This window comes from Chamaea fasciata, unplaced genomic scaffold (genome assembly GCF_029207755.1).
Source record: "Chamaea fasciata isolate MVZ Bird 193981 ecotype frontalis unplaced genomic scaffold, bChaFas1.0.hap1 SCAF_2, whole genome shotgun sequence".
Taxonomy (NCBI): Eukaryota; Metazoa; Chordata; class Aves; order Passeriformes; family Sylviidae; genus Chamaea; species Chamaea fasciata.
Window position 1 is genome coordinate 49418545 of NW_027094087.1, and position 19582 is coordinate 49438126.

At 34.5% G+C, this 19582-nt stretch overlaps 1 protein-coding gene across 6 annotated transcripts in view; it reads left to right on the forward strand.

Moving 5' to 3' along the window:
- The window catches only part of NBEA (neurobeachin), a 458833-nt gene that overhangs the window by 97629 nt on the left and 341622 nt on the right, over positions 1-19582 (forward strand). For all 6 annotated transcript variants that reach the window (XM_066176003.1, XM_066175999.1, XM_066176000.1 and 3 more), the window contains exons 7-10: positions 4222-4341; positions 9361-9507; positions 16719-16916; positions 17319-17452. In XM_066176003.1, coding sequence (XP_066032100.1) covers positions 4222-4341; positions 9361-9507; positions 16719-16916; positions 17319-17452 — 599 coding nt within the window. The remainder of the gene's footprint in view (positions 1-4221; positions 4342-9360; positions 9508-16718; positions 16917-17318; positions 17453-19582) is intronic.

Genomic DNA, 19582 nt, shown 5'->3' on the forward strand with positions numbered 1-19582 from the left:
GTGTAGTCAATGAAAACTGCTTTTTTTTTTTTTTTTTTTTTTTTTTTTTTTTTTTTTTTGGGGGGGGGATATTTTTTGTGTGCGTGCATGTTTCTAATCCTGAACACCTTTATTGACTGTAGCAGAAACAGAAATAAGTTCCACATCCGGGAAATCCTTAGTAAGTGATGCCTCATCTCTCTGATTGTACTGTCCTGTGGAGTAGGAATATGACTTAGTGACTTAGCAGTTGCTGACTAAGCTTGACAGCTTTCAGCAGTAAACAAAAAATGCATAGTGAAGGGTCTTTTAGTACTACCTAAAGAAGCTCTTGTTACAGCAGAGAGAGACATGGCCTTTGTGCATTTTTGAAAAAAACAGTATGGGGAAGAAAACTGCAGTATGAATATGAAAGAAAATTGTGTTGCTGACTTTGAATATTAGGGAAAAAAGGGATTTTTTCAACTAAAAGTTGAAGAAAAATTGTGTATGAGATGATGCAACTTGGTTTGGTTCACTGTGTAGTAGTAAAACACTGCCTTTCTTTCTTAAAAAAAACAGTGTTAGCTAGTGCTGGAGAAATTGCCTAAATGCAGAAATACAAAGGACTATGAGCAAATACATCATTAATCACAAAATCCAATAGACTGTTTAAAAGCTCCTTACAATGTACCTGAGCATAGATAAATAGCAATGGACAGACCACTGTTAGTAAAATGAGGTTTTTCAGGAAGTTGAGGTTGAATCCAAATGAGGAATACTTAGAAAAGTAAAATTTATAGAAAATTCTATGCAAAATTATTAGACTTTTTTTTTTTTTCCTTTTTGGTGGGCCAATTAGATGGCTGAGGATTAATAGGAACCCTTGAGGCATATATTAACATGGCAAAAAACCTAAAGTATTTCATTCCATCATTGTTTATGAGTAAATGGGTATGAGTCAGAGGATGTGTCTCAAATTTAAATGTCAATAGAAGGGTTATAGCAATATATATAAGACACAGTAATTAATTTCCAAAACCTTAGAGTAGGCACCCCTTAGTTCCAAAGAAAGTTGAATGCTAAATTTGCCAAACTTTCAATTAGGGTATATAATATTTTTTTTTTCCAAATAAATTCTAGATGGAAAATAATACAGATTTTAGAAAATGTATTTTCTGATATTTAGAATTAGGTATTATCACGCTTGATTTGTTTGCCATCAAATTGGGATAGAAGCTAGGAAAATGTAAAGGAAAGATTAGAAAACACATAGAGAAAAGTATCTGGGATAAAGCAATGCTCTGCTGCACTGGAATTTTTTCCAGTTTCCATTGAATTATTTTAAAGGTTCTCACTTTGCATAAGACCAGATTTGTGAGCTAGTTGATACACACTATGTGGTTTTTTGAAGACCTTTAGGCATTATACTCATCTGAAAGCCTCAAAAATTACGTTATTATGCGATAAGAGAATTATATTCATTAAAATGCAGTGATGGAAGTGTATGAATCAAGTGAGGAAGCAGAAATCTCAGAAGTTTTTTTTCTTGTTGCCAAGAATGCATCATGGACTTGGTGGAGTATGTCATCCTCTATTTAGGAATTAGCTTTGAAAACCTGTATTACTCATTTTGTCTAGATTGATAGTGAAAAATGAGAGACAAAGAGTAAGCCATTTTTAATACTTTAATGTTTTCCTGGCTAAAAAGAAATTGCCATTTAAGATGTAAATTTAGTTAATTCAAGGGTAGGAGGACAAAAAGCAGTATTTTACTGGTTTAGTTGTGGTAGGGAGCTGGGATAGACTTTGTATGCGTGTGTGTGTATGTATGTGTGTGTATTCAGGAAGATCAGAGCTGAGGAGTTTTAGAACTTGCCTTGTGGTTCAGAGTAACAGACACGGGTAGTGATCTGACAAGCAGCAGTCCTAAAGGTTCAGAAAAGTTGCATGAAAGAAAGGAGACTTTAACTAAAAGAAGCTGCATGTGCATGTATAGGGGTTAACATGGAGGAAAAAAGGATTATAAAAAGTAGTTTATATAATGTCCCTAAAGTTTAATGTGAACACCAAAGCTGTCCCAAGACAGCATTGCTCATTTTAGTTCCTTGTAGGCTCTGTGGACAGTGTTTCAACAAAAGTAATGAATTATTTGTTTCCAAATGAATGAGTCATCTATTAAGCTTTAGCTACACACAGAGACAGTCTTACAAATCAGTATGTTTTCAGAAATGGTTTTAAAGCTTATGAAAGAAAAATCATGGGCAGAAGATAAATAGATGAAACCTGGAGGTTTGGGGCTGTCAGCTGATTTCTGCTATAAAAGTGTCATACCTGGAAATATGAATAAATACACAAAAGGCACTACTTGGAACAGTACCAGTGCAAAGAATGCCTGCTGTTGGGATGGAAATTTTTTAAATTAACATCACTTGGTGGAGGTTATTGGGAAATTAACCACTGAAGGAACAAGAACATGAGAAATATTTTTCTGAGAGATTTATATTAGGTTGTGTGGAGCTTTGGAAAAGAAGTAACAATGAAAGGAAAACTCTAGTCATGTGGTTTGTACTTAGTTTCTGATTAGCAGTAACATGTATAAACATTGAGTTACAAATATTTTTTTGAATTTATAGTGAGTGTTCCTCCTTTAAACAGAATCTGATTACAAAATGGGAAATAAAATTAGTGAGTTTTGAGTTAGGTGCGTTGTTGTTTTTTTGGTTTTGTGGTTGTTTTTTTTTTTGGTTGTTGTTTTTTGTTTTGTTGTTTGGTTTTTTTTGAGGTTGACAGTAACTCACAGAAATTACTTTGTTCATGGTTTATCAAAAAAAAAAAAAAAAATAGAGCTTCCATGCATGCGGAACAGTACTTCTTTATTCCAGTATTGCCCAATGAATTTGTTTGCTTGGAAATGCAAGAAATTAGATACTCTGAAGTATTGTTGTATGGCCACCAGCATTTTTCTACCTTCTTTAAGCTGAATCTTTAAAGGAGGGAAAAATGAAAAAAAAAAAATTTAATACCTGGAAACAGATGTGTAAAAATGTGTGTTCTCATATCTATAGCTATTATAGACTTGTAACAAAATACAGCTCAATTTTTTGACTACTGTAATGCTTCTTCTCAAAATATATTTTGCTGCATGCTGTTTTGTTCATAATTCAGTGCTTTGTCTAATTTCAAAATCAACACGTGAAAACATCTACTTTTATGTTCTCTGACAGAAAGACAAAATTTTATATTAGTAGGCTCTATATCTACTTATCCCAGTTCAGGAAGAGAGTCAACAAGCCCCAAGGATTGCAGAAGTTCTCTACTTAGGAAAAAAGGGACTTATCTGAACATGGAAATTAAAATATAATCATTGGAAAAGATACCTAGAAAGGGATGATGATGAGAATGTCAATTATTATTCCAAATTATTAGAATACAAAAGGCTGTTTTTAAGACAAACTGATATTTTCACAGAGTCAGTTAGATTGCAAGTGGATGTGTTGAGACCATCTCGTCTCTACTCCTGTTTGAAAAAGGGACAACTAGATCAAGTTGCTCTTCATTTTGTCCAGTTATGTTTCAAATGTCTCCAAGCAAGAAGACTCCAGAGTCCTTTTTGAATTTAATTGTCATGAAGATAATGATTCCTGTTAAACAAATCAGGGGAAAGATCACCACAGTAGTACATGGAAGCACTAAATTGTGATGCCTTCTCTGTTTGATTATTTAATACTAATATGACAGTTGTCAAAAATTGGTGGAATGCTAAAGAATAGAGGAAAAGATATCAAAGCAAACAATCAGGATGACATCTTAACCTGGGCTGGAAAAATTGTTTTTGTGATTTTTTTTCCTATTTATTTAATAATTTCTAACACACAGCTGTAATGCAAAGACAGAGGCTGTGTGACATGAATTTGTGAAAGCAAGAGCACATAGCTCTGGATTTCCTATAAAAACTCAGCTGTGGGGTTTTTTTACAGAATGGTGTTGAAATTAAATTGCACTTTTGAAATTAAATTGTATGTATGCATTTTTTCCTCTAATCCCATAAAGGAATGCAGGTTGGTACATCATTACATTTAGGCACAGTTCTATTGACTGGACTTCAAGTCGCACTGACCTGAATTTATTTTTATGTGTTTACAAGGATTTATCTTTTTGTCTAAGTTTGAGATTGGTCACTCTTTTTTTATGCCATTCATTAACTTTATGTTTTATAGCACGAAATCTGCCCCAGTGTACTGATTTTTTATGTCTTTGCAGTGGTACATGATAAGCATTGTGCACATCTACAACCGGTGGAGAAACAGTGAAATACGCTGCTATGTGAATGGTCAGCTGGTATCCTATGGTGACATGGCCTGGCATGTTAACACAAATGATGTAAGATTTTATTTGTTTTCCTTTCTCATCACTTTTCCTTGTAAGGTTAATTCAAAATGGAAAAAAAAAGTATAATTTTTTTTTTTTCTCAAGATCTTTGCAAATTTTCTTTTTTAAATTTTCTTTTCTTCTTACTTATTCATCTACCTAATTAAATGTAGTATTATTGACTTTTTCATTTTTTTGTACACATGTGCTCTCTTTCTGTACATTTAGCTTTGGAAAATTTGAGAGCCTAGACCTAATGAAGGAGCAAATATTGCTCTTTCTGGCTCAAAATTAGTTATGGAAGGCAGACAGAATTATGTTCTTGTGCTTTGCCTTCAGCTAAATTTGTGATAGAATTTCAGAGGTTCTTGATTCATCAACTTGCTAAACTTTTGGGTTTTTTTAATTTAAAATATGATTCTTATTTCTTTCTGACTGCTATAAGGGATAAAGAAGCCTTAGGGAAATGAACTGTCTTTTGCTGAATTCTACAGGCAAAATAGGATTTGAAAGGGAAAGTTTAAATATTGCATGTTAATTGATGTAACACTCTGCCTTCCAAAGGTTCTGATTTCTGTTCTCTGGGTTTTTTGGTAGCATTTCTACTTGCAAGAAAAGGCTAGCCTTTCAGTTTTGCAGAGCATGATTTCTCCTTGGTAATAAAAATATTTTCATGATAGGCGGAATGCAATGACTGAAAAGCCAGCTGAGGTCTCAGAGTATCTGGTCTGGATTATTGGTTATATCATGTGGGGATCTGTAATCCTTAATGACAAATGCTTAGCAGGAGGAGCTGCTCCTTCTGTTTGTATTTTCTTCACTGTATTCTTTTCTACTTTCTCATGCAACAAAAGTACAATCTTTTCTTAAAGTGAAATTGTTTTACCAAGCTTTAGATATTTTGATGTAAGTCCTAAATATGTACTAAGGTTTTATTTTGTCCACGGGATAATAGTCTAAGCTGTGAAAGACACTAGTTATCATTAGCTCTCCATTTTTTAATAACAAAAATCTGTTCTATCAGTAGTAGGAAGTCGAATAGAAAGATCAAGAAATTCAGGAAAGCTGTATGAATGCAAATGTGTAAAATACATAAAAGGGAAAATAGGGGAGTGTGTACGTAGGCTTCTTACCATTTCGCATTATTTAGGAAGAGAAGCTCTTGTTTAAACTGTATTAGAACTTTCTTGTTTCATAAAACGTTTGAATTGTTAGAAGAATTCCCTTGAAAAGTCTTGAGCAGTTATCCAGCTTATTTGTTAACATTTACCTTCATACTCTTACACTTGGATATAACTAGTCTCCTGCAAGCTGTCGATAAAATACCTTACCAAAATAGTTCTGGGGGAAAAGAAAACACTGCATAGGTCAGCCAGTCATCCTTCCTTCTTTGCATCCCATGTTGAGCATAAGTATTTATAAAGTTTACGCTGATAAATTTAATGATACTGTTTGTGAAAAGAGTGAAAACAGAAAGGGTCAGGAGCTGCATATTGTTGATTAAGTGCATCTGACTTTTCAGTCTTTTTTATGGATGAATATTGTAAATTAATCAAGATGTAGTGTTAAAAACACTAATGTACTGATGACAAGATTTTTCATTCACTCACTGTGTCAAATCTCCCGCTGAGCAATATGCATTATCATTAAACATATTTTTAGACTAGTAAAACATTCATTACATTTACATTATTGAGTTTAAAATTAAGGAACTGAATTGAATATAATTTTTTAAAGCATGAGTTTTGTCTTGGTAGAGATTATGAAGTATTTTTTTCCCAGACTGATTTTGCATTACCATCTCTAATATTTTTATGAGGGCTTTTTTAGTATCTGAAATTTGCCTCTTGCATCCAAGCAAGAACTGTAGAAAACTTCAGTCTACCGTTTTCAGATGTAGCCTGGGAGATGTGGAAGTAAAGACAGATAGGGGAAAAAACAGTGAAACTCTTAAAAAAAAGCTTATTTATTAATTTATTTTTAATTATTTTTTCTTGTATTTCTCAGAATTCATTCTTATTTTTACAAGGCCATGAATTCACTGGGTTCGTAACTATTTCTGTGATGTGGCCAGGCAGATATAGGATATTACATGATGTACTAATTATGGGTTCAGACATGCATTCTTCACAAATGTATGTTGAATTAAGAATATGTTTTCATTTTATTGAGTCTCCATGTATTAATGCTTCACACAAATGTTATAGGGAAGATACAAATTTGGATGAAAAAGGGGAAGACATTATAAACTTCTTTGTATTAACTATTTCTATTTCGATTGCTACTGGTACTCTGTTTTCATTGACCCATTTTTGGCTCCAAATTCATTACTACTATTTAACAAAATATAAAAACCATAGAAGTGCCAATATTTATTGTATTCATGTCCTATCCAACATACCATGGCTGGTGACAAAGGATTCCTTGAGTTTATATTCCAAGGGGTAATTACAGCTGGGGATTATGGCAAAAAGGTGAAGTGACATGCGTGGCAAGGTATAACAGAATCAAATGTGTGCAGCCACAAGCTCCTCAGTGGTCATGATCAGCTCCATAGGCCTTAAAGGTTTAATTATTTATAAGATATCAAATGCACTTTGAGATGGAAATTAAATTGAAAAGTTTGACTATTACAGCTGTACGATTTGGAATTTTCTCCAGTTGTACGATTTGGAATTTTCTCCAGTTATGGGAAGTGACAAAAGAAACATAGAACTTCTCTTCAACAGTAGAGTGTGGGGATGTGGAGGTTTGGTAGGAAGATTTTTATTCTGATGGGTGAAGATGAATTGAATGATGTCTTGACATTTTTCCCAGAACTTTGCATTTCCATTGTAGAATAAGGAAGCTGTAGAAGGATCCAAAAAGTTTACTTAAGTGATGAAAAGCCAACATAATGATAACATCAGTACCACTTTTACTGCATTTGAAAAAAGACTTGTAATTATCAAGATTATTAAGGATAAAGTTTAGTTTAAATAACAAGGTCCATAAGTCCCAAGAGTTTCACTTTTTTATTTAAATAAAATAGGAGATTTTGTGCCAAGGGACTGAATGAAGTAGATCTATCAATCACTTCATCTTGGAGTTATTAATTACTTACTATGAGGGATGTACAAAAATAGGCTAGCAAACTTGGTGTCTGTCAGGTTTAAAATTATGCAAATGTGAAATAGTTGGAGGAAGACCAAATGAGCTATGAGTACTGGGTGCTGATTTCTAAATAAATTAATTAATAACTCAGGTTTACAGATTGCTTTTACAGGTCTGGAACAAAAATTGATAAAATTACCAGGAAATCAGGAGTTAGCCCTCTCCTCCATGTAAAAATAATGGAAACATGAATGATGTAAGAATGAAGTGCCAGAAATGGGAAAGTGGGAAGAATGAAAAAAGACAGAAAAAGAATTTACTATAGTCTAACAAACCTAGAACTTAACTATAATTAAAACTCAGAATCTGTTGAGTGGTACAATTGCTGTTGTACAATTAATGCTTACTAGAGAAAACCAGGATAATACCCTTATAATAGGCAGGAATGTAGTCTCAGAATATTTAAGTATCAACTAGGAAAACAATGCCATCAGTAGCTCAGACGAGTACCTCAAATAACCGTTGAAAATGGCAATTGCTCAGCGTTAATTGATGTAACACTTCCTGACAGTAATGGCACAGTGTCTGGAAAGCCTTCAAGGCTAAGTGGGACTTGAAAAAAGAAACTGAAAATTTTTATAAAATTTTGCCATTAGGTTTACCAGGAATCAAAGGGATCTGATTAACTCATCTTTTGCACTGTACATCCTGGATATGACTTTATGAATCAATTTTAGTGTAGGTTTTTTGCCAGAAGTTTTTTAATCTTTTCAAAATTGCTTAAAATAATAGAAATTCCAAGGGGGAAAAAATTAAAAGAGGTAAATCCAAAGAGGATAAATGAAATACAAAGTCCTGGATACTTCTTCCCTCACCTGTTCTTAAAGCTGATCTCCAGATCTTTGTCAGTCCTGACACCTGCGTCCCCTTTTTCTTGTTAACAGCCTATCCACCTAGACCAGTTCCTGGGACAGTTCACCATATTAGATTTCATTCCCTAGACTTATGAAAGCTTTCCTTAAGGTAAAACTCAGCAGTTAAGCCAATGAAAAAGCAGATTTCCCAATGCGGGTTCTACTGGTTGGCTGATCCAGCTCAAAAAGTGGTGCTAGATCCTTGTTTCCATTCAATAAAGTATACATATGACTCAAGGAAACCATGAGAATGACCTTCAAAGATCCTTGAGCTTCTTCCTGTTGTCCTTTTGTGCTGCATCATGTTTTCTGGTTTCTCAGGTCTTTGTTCTAGACAGGTTTTTTGGCAGCATATGAAAAACATAACTGAATCCTTGCAAAATAGCCATAAAAAGTCGCTTTGAATCTGGAATAATATGATGTGGGCTGATCGAGAACAGCAGAAGGGAGGGATAGTTTTTGGAAAGGCATGGAAAATAACAACTCTTGTGAGTATAGAAGAAGAAGGTAGAAGATGATTTAAGGTCAAACCAAATCATTATAGACTGTGGTCAGGAAGGGACACTATGCAACAGCTGCAAATTAGAAAAATCTGGGTTTTTCTGTTTTGTTTTTTTTTCTTTTAGAGTTGTTTAGCTTTATTTAAACAACAGCGAAAGAAGGCATTTCAGCATGTCTTCTTTTATGTATTAACAGTAGGAGTTCTGAGTACAATTACAAGGAAGTTCAAGTGTGTCATATTCCTAGAAGGCAATGGGGGGATTATTTTGTGCTTGAATGTACTATTCTAATTTTCTCTGTTGTATGTTGACCAATGAATAGAAAACAAATCCCAGCAGCCACTTGTATGGACCTCTAAAATAATTAATGCTACAATATTCAAAGTTAAGTTGTTCACCACAGGGTAGTAATAAAAGATTGATAATGGTTAGTCTATAATTTTAATTCCAGCCTCTCTTTATTTGTGGCTTTAGTAGCTGTGCATTAATATTATTTCATTATTAACTGCCTCTTTCTGATACAGAGCTATGATAAATGTTTTCTTGGATCTTCGGAGACTGCTGATGCAAATAGAGTATTCTGTGGCCAGCTTGGAGCAGTATATGTATTCACTGAAGCACTCAACCCAGCACAGATTTTTGCAATACATCAGTTAGGACCTGGATATAAGGTAATACCAGATATTAAGAGGTATAAAACTGGAAAAAGAAAATGATCGAGACATATAGTTGTAAGATATGTGAAGCATGTGAATATTCCTCCTAGAAGCACATAGATTTCACATTTGATTTGTTTCCAGCAACATAAGACTATTTTGTCAAGTATCCAAACTAACCCTAATTTTCTATCATCTTTTTGAAAGATGAAATTTTTGTTTAAAGCATAGCTGAAGTACTTTTGTGTGTGAAAATTACTATGGGTCGTAATCAGATTAGAGAAATTTTGTATTTAGTGCACTTAATACCAGAGAAATAACTTTCTTCTCTACTGCTTGTCTTTAAAAACCTGAGTGAAGGCAGATTAACATTCAACAGGGCATAATAAATCAATTCTGTTCAAATGTATGGTTTCAGACAGTCTTGTTAAAGTTAGAGTAGAAGTTGACCTTTCTACTCATGCTTTGTCACTGAAATTGAGGGGACGGATTGGACAAATTACTGGTGCCTGCATAAACTTGGATCTCCAGTCAGACACATGTCTTGGAATGGCTGTGTATTGTACTATTTCATCAAGAAAAAACAACATAGATACTTCACAGAAATCTGCAGAAACTCCTTAGTGGATAACACTTGAAAATTAATCTAACTCTAGGTAAACAATAATGATTTTCAGTTTATACTTTCAGTTATTCCCAAGTTGTCTTTTTTCTAATTTTTGAAATTTGTGGTTTCATTCAAAGTAGATTTTCAGTTTTTCAATATATATAATATCCTTTGAAAATAAGAAATTTTAAAAGCCTTAAGTAAAAATCAACATTTGGATTCTAATAGTATTAATTTTTGGTGTTGAAAATGCATACTCTTAATCATTTGATTATTGCTAGCACTTGAATACCAGAGGCAGTTGGAAATATCTTTTATGTTATGTATCTATGTAGTTTAAATAACCATGGATATAGAAGGGTCTCTTGCGTATGGTTGATGGTTAAAATATACCCTGAAACTAAAAATATTTAGTCAGATAAGAAAAGCCTATCCATCACCTGTGCAAACAAGGAGTATTTTATTCCAAACTTTTTACAGTATTTTGTTTGGACAAATATTTCTGCAAATATTTTTTTTGTCATACAAAAGAAATTAATGTAGCTTTATACTTCCTAATAATAAATGTAGTAAACCTTTATGAGTTTATTAAATGACTAGATTCCAGTATGCAGAAGCATACTGAAGTGATATCAAACAGGAATAAGGCTTTCATGTGTTTCAAGGACTGCAGATTATTATGTGATAGTTTTTGAGTGTTGAAGGTGTCAATAAGGATATGAGTTTCATGCTAAATGATATTTCCAATAGTTGCTGCACTAACCTTATTACAGTTGTCAAATTGCCCTGCTTGATTCGTAGCCTTCCCTTAAACTATATTTCTGCACACCTGTAGCGTCTTTGTGGTATTTCTTTTAAATGTCAGCTATATTTAATATTCTGGGAAAATTCTTCTTTCATGTGTCATGTTTTTAGATTTGTGTCATGTACATAGAACGGTTAATGCCCCCTTGCTCTCTGAAGGTGTTTTCTTCCTTGTCTAAAAATCTGGAAGTATATTTTATTATTTAATGCCAGTTAAAAGGAGCAGGCTCCCAGAGCAGTATCCTAGAAATAACGTATTTCTTTGAATTTCTTATTCCCTCCGAAAATAGGACAAAACAGAAGACTTTTTTTTGTCCTTTTTGCAATGTAATATCTACTCACAACTGAAAAAGAACCATGTCTTGTGGTTTAGAGATTTCAGGGCACCAACTGTAGCTTTCCCTCAAAGCCTGCCTGTTTCATATCTCATTTAAGGTTATTTCTGTAAATGCTTTCAGATTCTGTGCTGATGCAAATGTCCACCAGTTTAGAATACTTCAGTATGGGATTTAATAGTTTAAAGGAGCCTCAATTGACATATAACTTGTATTCCTGAACATTAGAGATCCTGGTCTTGCTCTTACCCAACTTGCTGATGCAAACTGACCTTTCAAAAACTTTTCTTAAATAGTTTGCTACATTTCCTGTTCATTCTAATTGTTGGTGCTGTTGGCCAACAGGGAAAATCAACTGTTCAACTTTTCCTAAGAAGACCTTAGATGAATTGTAAACTCCAGTTGTGCCAAACCTTTTCTGCCAAAGAAGGATTATTCAAAATATTTGAGATATTTTTGAAAATGTCTTCATACAGATCTTTTTTCCATCCCAGGACAGTATATGGCGATTCCTTTGATTTAAAATTCATACTTTGGTCCATTATGTCTGAGGACCTGATTCTTTAGGGGAAGAGACCATTCCTCTACCTACTTTGCTCCTGCAAAGAGGCTATGATTTTGCCTCTCATTCAACTGCCCTCACAATCATTCATATGGCCCCTAGTCTACCATGACTCCCATCAAAACCTCTGGGAAACAGAGAAATCTGCATAAGCTACCAACATACAGGATAGTTTGGACATACCTGTTAATATACATAGTAAATAATGTTGCAAATGACACCAAACCCACAAAGTTCAGGAAAAGTGAGAGCTTGATCTACAAATAAAAATGAATCTGTTGCACCATGTCCCACTCCTGTTCTCTGGTGCAGGTAAAAGCAACAGGTTTTAGGATTGACTAGAAAAGTCATTAAAATAAGTCTTACTTATTAGGTATATCAAATAATTATTCATGTATACTTTTTCTTTTTTTTATTGCACATTGCATGCTTGGTTAGAGTGTAGTAACATAGAAACAGTTCACAGTCCTTCCATTCTGATCTTGTTTAGCATGTTCTTATGGGTGCATTTGGTTATAACCAGCATGCCCTAACATAAATTGATGTTTTGGTTTGAAATGCTACATTTTGACTTGTAACAAAAGGGTTTTTTTAAAAAAAAGTTAATTGTGTGAGTGGCAATATTGAGAAGCTGACACTCTTAGTAGCTACTGCAAAGAAATTACTCATAATCAAATCTGTAAGGGGAAGAGAGGCAAATATACTGGAAATAGAACCATGTGATTTGTCTCTTCCCCCTTAAGTCTTCCCAAATTAATCCATAATATATCTTGAAATTTAAAACTGTATTTAGTAGAAGCATATTACGATTCAATATTTGCATTCCTAGGTTTTATCTGTAATAAACCATGTTCATTTTGAGCCTTGCCATTGCTGAATAGGACTTTTACCTACTCTGTGGATGGAGCTTTTCAGTTGTTGGAGATGGAAGAAAGAAAAAGGAAATGAGAGCAGCATCCTCGTTCTCACTGTGCTTTCCCTTCTGCCCATCCTTGTTCCCAGGCAGAAAAGAGAGGAATGCCTGTCTGCACTGGGATCCCAAAGGGCTGATAAACAGAATGGAGGGGCAGGGGAGGTAATGCGAGAGGAAGAGATGCATCTGATACCAGTGTTTGGCACTGTTTATAAAAGGATGTTTCTCAAAGCCCGGTTCTAATAGCCCTGTCAAATCTGTGCCACTCCTCCTAATCCTCCCATAGGTATTTCAAAACAATTTATCAGGTTATTCCGTATGTTGCTTCTGAGTTTTTGATCAGTGCTGCAATACCATTCTTTTTGTCACATAAGGTTGGAGTAAGAATACACTCATTCATGCACATGCACAGACACAAAATAGCACCAAAAATTCAAACCTGCTTTAACCAATCATATAGTACAAGAAAATATTATATGTATGATTATTATACCTACAGGGGCAAAATGTAGTGAATAGTAAATAAAAAGCTGCAGTCTTGCTGCTAAATGAGGGGGGAGAGCTGCTGGTATTCAAGCAGCATTCCTGATCAAACACAGATTCTTTTACTGGAGAATACAATGCTGGACTAATTCTCATCTCTGTTACTTCCTTTTCCTTTAGGAGCAACAAACATACTTTATATGGATCCTGTATGTGTATTTTTAGCTTATATAGAATATGCTAAATCCAAGGCTCTTTATTTCTGTCTTGATGCCCTTACACTGCTTGTGGCAGACCTCAGAGCTGCATATGCACAACAGCCTCTATTACCCTCCTGTGGATGTATTTTCCAAGGTCCCCAGTACAATATGCATATACTGAATTTCCTTTATCTTTCTGTGGATCAATGCCTGTAATAAAAGGAGTATTACATATCAGAATTTTATATTATTTATATTATTTTATTATCATGTCATAATTTTTAGGTTACGAGACCAGAATTTCTAATTTATGATAACTTTTGTTAGGCTTTGATGAGAAATTATTCCTTTAATTCTTGGGTTTTTTCTTCAAAAAGTGTGAGGCAGTATTATGATTCATAACTTATTTGTGTATGACTTTCAAATTGTGATCTTTAATAAATTCTTATGGCATATTAAACACTGACAATGAGGAAATAGAATAATGTCAAAATTTACGTCTAAAATTTATTTAACTTAAGCAGCTTAGAACATAGCAAAATTTCATGGTAATGAAATTATAAGATTTTATATTGAAACACTCTGACTTATTTAAACAGTGAAGTTATGAAAAATTATATAGTGGAAAAATCTTATGATTTTTGGAATCTGAAAAAGCTGAGAGGCATGAAAGATTTTCAGGGTACTAAGTGTTTTCATGTGGTAAAACGTTAAAATACAGTACATGTAGATATCTTTTGCAATCAAATCACTAAATTATTTTTCCTCTGCAGAAAGTGCTCAGAGGTTTTTATGTATAGTTAAAATGCCCTCTGGGGTGAAATACATGTCACCTTCCTCAGGACAAATCTGTGATCTGTAGCAGTCATTTCCTGATAAGTGAGATGTAGGCAACCGTATCAACATGGAGCCAGGTCTCAAGTTCTAAGCATAATATTCCTCCTTTGGGAATTTCTACTTCAGTAAGTAGTGTAGCACAATAGGAACACATTTCTAGATTAAAACATTTAGTGCTGAGGACTCAACACTCACAGTGTGTGATATTGGTGTTTTTACTTTGGATTGGTTGTAGTCTCATCCTTTGGGCTGAATGAATATCATCAATGGCAGGGTATTTGAGTTTCAGCCTGGAAGTTGTCTCTGGCTCTGAACACTTTGCAGTATGAGCAGAGTAATAAGTGTGGACCACTGGGAGTTTCCCTACAGAGCACCATTTGACTCCTAACCCAAATGCAAATCACAGAGTGGTTGAAGATGAAGGAAACAACCTCTGGTCCAACCTCCCTGCTCAAAAAGGGTCACCTAGATCCAGTTGTCCAGGACTATCTCCTGGCCGTTTTTTAATAAGTCCCAGGATAGAGGCTCTATCACCTTGCTGGGCAGCTTCACAGTGAGAAAGTGTTTTCTGATGTTCAGAGGGAGCCTTCTTCCAGTTTTGCCCATTGACATGTGTCCTGTCACTGGGTACCACTGGGTACCACTGGGAAGAGTCTGACTCCATCTTATTTTTAATCTCCCTTCTGTTATTTATATATGAGATCCCCTCTGCCACTTCTTTTCTGAAGGTTGAAGAGCCCAAACTCTCTTGGCCTTTCCTCAAATGAGAGATGCTTCAATCCCTTGATTTTTAGTGGCTGTTCATTGCACTCTCTCCAGTAGGTCCATGGCTCCCAGTGAGAGCCCAGAACTCCAGGTGTGGCCTCACCAATGCTAAGTAGAAGGGAAGCGCCGCCTTCATCCACCTACTAGCAACACCCCTCCTAGAGCAGCTGAAGATATCCTCCATTGTCAAATGCAGACTGAACCACAGACTTGCCGTTTACATGCATTTGCCCTTCCTGCTTGTGTTTTTTGTTATGGTACCTGTGTCTGGTATCTTTTCAGTACTGCAGCCTCCCTTCTGCCAGACATCAGCAAGGCTGGGGCAGTGCTGACCGACAGATGTGCTCCAGGGGTTCTCCAGCAGCTCCAGTCAGGTGGCCAGTCTGTTCAGCTTGTGGCCCACATACAAAGGGGGTGCTAGTCAGCAGACCTTTTATTGCTATGTGTCTGTCACTTGAGCAGATGTGCCTTCCCGTTGTTTTGCTGTAATCAAAAGGATTTTTTTCAGGGTTTCCAACCACCCTGAGAGCTCTGAAAAGGTTGGATGGGATTTATGGGGTTACATAAATGGTAGGAACCTCTAAATTTTTTGTAAAGAGCAGCTGATAGCCTATAAGTTGCCTGTTTTTAATTCTAACATGGATAACAAAAACCCAGTGCTGATACTTCCAGCAAGTTTCAGTGATAGAGGATTTCATACCGGGGGGGAAAGGGGAGATTTGGTAGGACCAAAGGGATAAGGAGAACTGTGATCACTATGTGCAGTGAAAGCAAGGGAAATGGTTTACATATAATCTCAGAAATCAATTATTTTTAACTTGGTAAATATTTTAGCAATAACATTATATATATGTATACACACACACACACATATAGATATTAATTTATAATAAAATAGTGGTCACTGCTAATAAATTTGTTTTTGTTGTATCAGTACAGCACTGCACTGTGTTACTACCTGTTATCTTTTTGCCACTGTTAAATGATTGTCATATGCGATTTTTATATGTCAAGTAAATCTGACAATGCTTTGCAGAAAGACAGAAATCTGTCTTCTTGTGCTTTATTGATTTGTCAGTGGTGCCAAAAAACTTAATTTTAGATCAGATATGAATCACGTTATGTTTAAAAATAAAAAAAATCTTCAGTCTTCCTTGAAAAAGCTCTGAATTTGAGTATAATTAATGTGAAATGTGGCATTTATGATTTATTTTGGGTTTTATTTTATTGTAAGTGGTTTATTTAAATGCACTCATGACTGTTAACGAAGCATGGTTTTTAATGTTGTTCAACAAAATTCCTTTAATCAACATAGTATAGCATTTTATATTCTAATTTGAGTGAGTTCATATAAACTAAAATGCAGCACATTTAATTTGTTCTTTATTTTTAATGTATTTTATGCTTAAATTTTATTTTAACATATTTATGGCTGGTAATGTGACTTTTTTTAAGATAATTACTTCTGAAACTTGTAAAAACTGACTCTGAAAGGAGAGATAATACATAAAATACCAAATAATGTATTGACACATTGATGTGGTATAGACTAAATGAATAAAATCTAAGTCATTGTTCAGTTGCATTGGGCTACTGGTAAATGCAAGCAAAGTTTAGTACTTTATTTATTCCCTCTCAAGCCCAATGTAGTTTTTTGCACGTTTTGTGGCAAGGAATTTGTCTAAATTAATTAGTTTGTAAAACTTGTGGTTTTTTTCAGAGCACATTCAAATTTAAATCCGAGAGTGACATTCATCTGGCTGAGCACCATAAACAAGTGCTCTATGATGGGAAACTCGCAAGTAGCATTGCTTTCACCTATAATGCAAAGGCCACCGATGCTCAGCTATGCCTTGAATCCTCACCAAAGGAGAATCCTTCAATTTTTGTACACTCCCCCCATGCTCTCATGCTTCAGGTTGGTGCTGCTATGTTCTGGGATTACTGTTGGCTGAATATCATGCAGAGGATTATTTGCCTGCTAGTGTACAGAGATTGTACTTTTGTGCTCTGTCAGCTCTTAATGTAACTTTCACTCAAACTGTTCTTTCTTTGCTTCCTTTATAAAGCAAGGAAAAAATGTTCTGTAAGAAATATAGACTTCATACTATAAGGCACAGTTTGCCATGATACTGAAAATTTTCTGTTTAATGTTTGTCTTTAAATGTAGTGATTGTAATTGAAGTATAAATATTGATACAAAATTTTAAAAAGTCTGCACTCAATTTGGTGTGCTCAATAAAGTGCTCGAAAATGGCATTTTTAGCTGTCCTTTAAAATGGAGATTAATTGTGTTTTTTCCTTTATTTTATGTATTTAGGATGTGAAAGCTATTGTAACCCACTCCATTCACAGTGCAATTCATTCCATCGGAGGGATCCAAGTTCTTTTTCCTCTCTTTGCCCAGTTAGACAATCGACAGCTGCACGACAGTCAGGTGGAAACAACAGTTTGGTAAGCCTCTTTTAACCACGATAGAAACTGAATTAAGCTTACAAAATTATTCCTCTTTTTTTCTGGGAATGTTCTCTAATTTTTTCCATGTGTTACCCTTGTTTATTTTAAAAAATTATTCTCTTTTAAAAAAATAGTTTACTGTACAGAACTGATATGACTAAATAATGAATTCAAATCACTCTAGAATCTTTAAGGGTAGTTTTATGACAGTTAATCCAACTTTTGAAAGAAATCAATAAGCTTTTACATGAGAGTGCAATGTTGTTTACCTTTTCAAAGTCTGTGTCTTTGAATTAATATTTCATAACATTCAAAAATTAATTAATATATGATCAGAGAGTCATAGAGCTATGATCAGGTATTTTGTGTCCATATCACAAATGCAGTAGTGGCTGGGGTCACGCCAAGAGAATTTTAAGCTGGGACTCATGTAGTTTTTCCTCTGATACTATGAAGACATCTGTAAGTTGAAAAGCCTTCACAGATGTTAATGCTTCCACTGGAAGCCTGAAATGGACTACCTACAAATACCCATGCTCACTTAGAATCATAGAATCCTTTAGGAAAAGACCTCTAAGGTCATGGAATCCAACCATTAACCTAGGACTTCAAAGTCCACCACTAAACTGCGTCCCTAAATGCCACATCTGCACATCTTTTAAATATCTCCCGGTGTGGTGACTCGATTCTCAAAACTAGCTCAGCTATGGTTATTTTTGAAAAGATGTCTTACCATGTGCCTGTCATGGCAGGTTCCTGTCCTAGAGGCAGCACAGAGTAGCTAAACTTCTCCAGAAAAATTTGTGGCCTAAATCTTTGGGGGTAACAAATCTGAAAAGGTAATGCTGAATGACTGGTATGGTGTTTCCCTGGAGGATTATTTGTAACCAAAGCCTGCTAGAAAAGTGTGTTTAGGGGCAAGATAAGTTGGCTTTTCTATTTGAATTACGTGACAAAATGGTGTATAAAATGACAAAATAGGTGAATAATGTAGAACATGTCTTTTATTTTCCTGCCTGTAATATTCCTCTATTAATTATTCTGGATACTTCTTATTGCATTAGATAGTTCAGTTAAAAAATAGTTAGCTGAAAAAAAAATTAATACTAAAATTGCCAACAAATTTGGAAGACAGAAAAGCTGATTGTGTATTGGCTAATGTGGAATATTTTTTAAGTCTTTTTTGCAGGATGTACTTTGCATTGAAGCCTTGTAAAGTAAGGGAAATACAAAAAGAAATTCTTGGTTTGAAATAAGCTTGGAAAAAAATCCCTGTATGCTTTCATTTACTGGGAAAGCAGAAGACAAAAATGCTTTATTCTAGCTTAAGGAAGGTTATATGTGTATGTGCCTCAACACAGGAATAAAAGTGTATGTTAAATTCATTAATGAACTGAACCTGGAATAGATGACAAAGCAAAAACTAGGTCTGTTTAAAAATTAAGAGCAAATGTAATGTAAGTTTTAGAAGTTGAGATAAAGACTAATTCTTCCCAAGTGTGTGGTCTGCCCAGCGAGTGAGAACATTCATAATGTTTAATTGAAAATGTGCAGAACATTTCTGGAGTTAGTTGAACTGTAAGTAGAAAAAAAATGTTCTTGAATAAGTCAATGCATTTCTTCTATAATTAGATTATATACTAAGAAGAGATCTGTAATTCATTATGCTATATGATTGTATAAATGCATAATACTAGAGGATGTGGTCCTAACTCAAGAACATATTGAAAAAAATTTAAGCAAATGGCTGCTTGATGAGATGCAATTTATATGTTGAATTGACATGGTTTTGGTGTATGTGCATTATTTTCTCATATTTTATTTAATGGGATATAGGTATCTATAAAAAATAATTCTGGAAGTGAACAAGGAAGTAGGCAAATAAAAGAATAAAATGTTTTTGGAATCAAAGAAAGAGGGTAACAAGGGAAGAGTGCTGAACATGAAAAGGTTCATTTGAGTAGTAGAATAAACGAAGTGGTGCACTTAGAGTCCTTTCCTTTTTCCCCCTTGTTTATTAGATTATTGTCTCTCTTTATGTATCTGATGGTCAGTTATACCTGTCTTAGCTATGAAAGTATATTTACAACAGCAACAGAGGGCTGTCCTAGTTCTACTGCTTTTCTG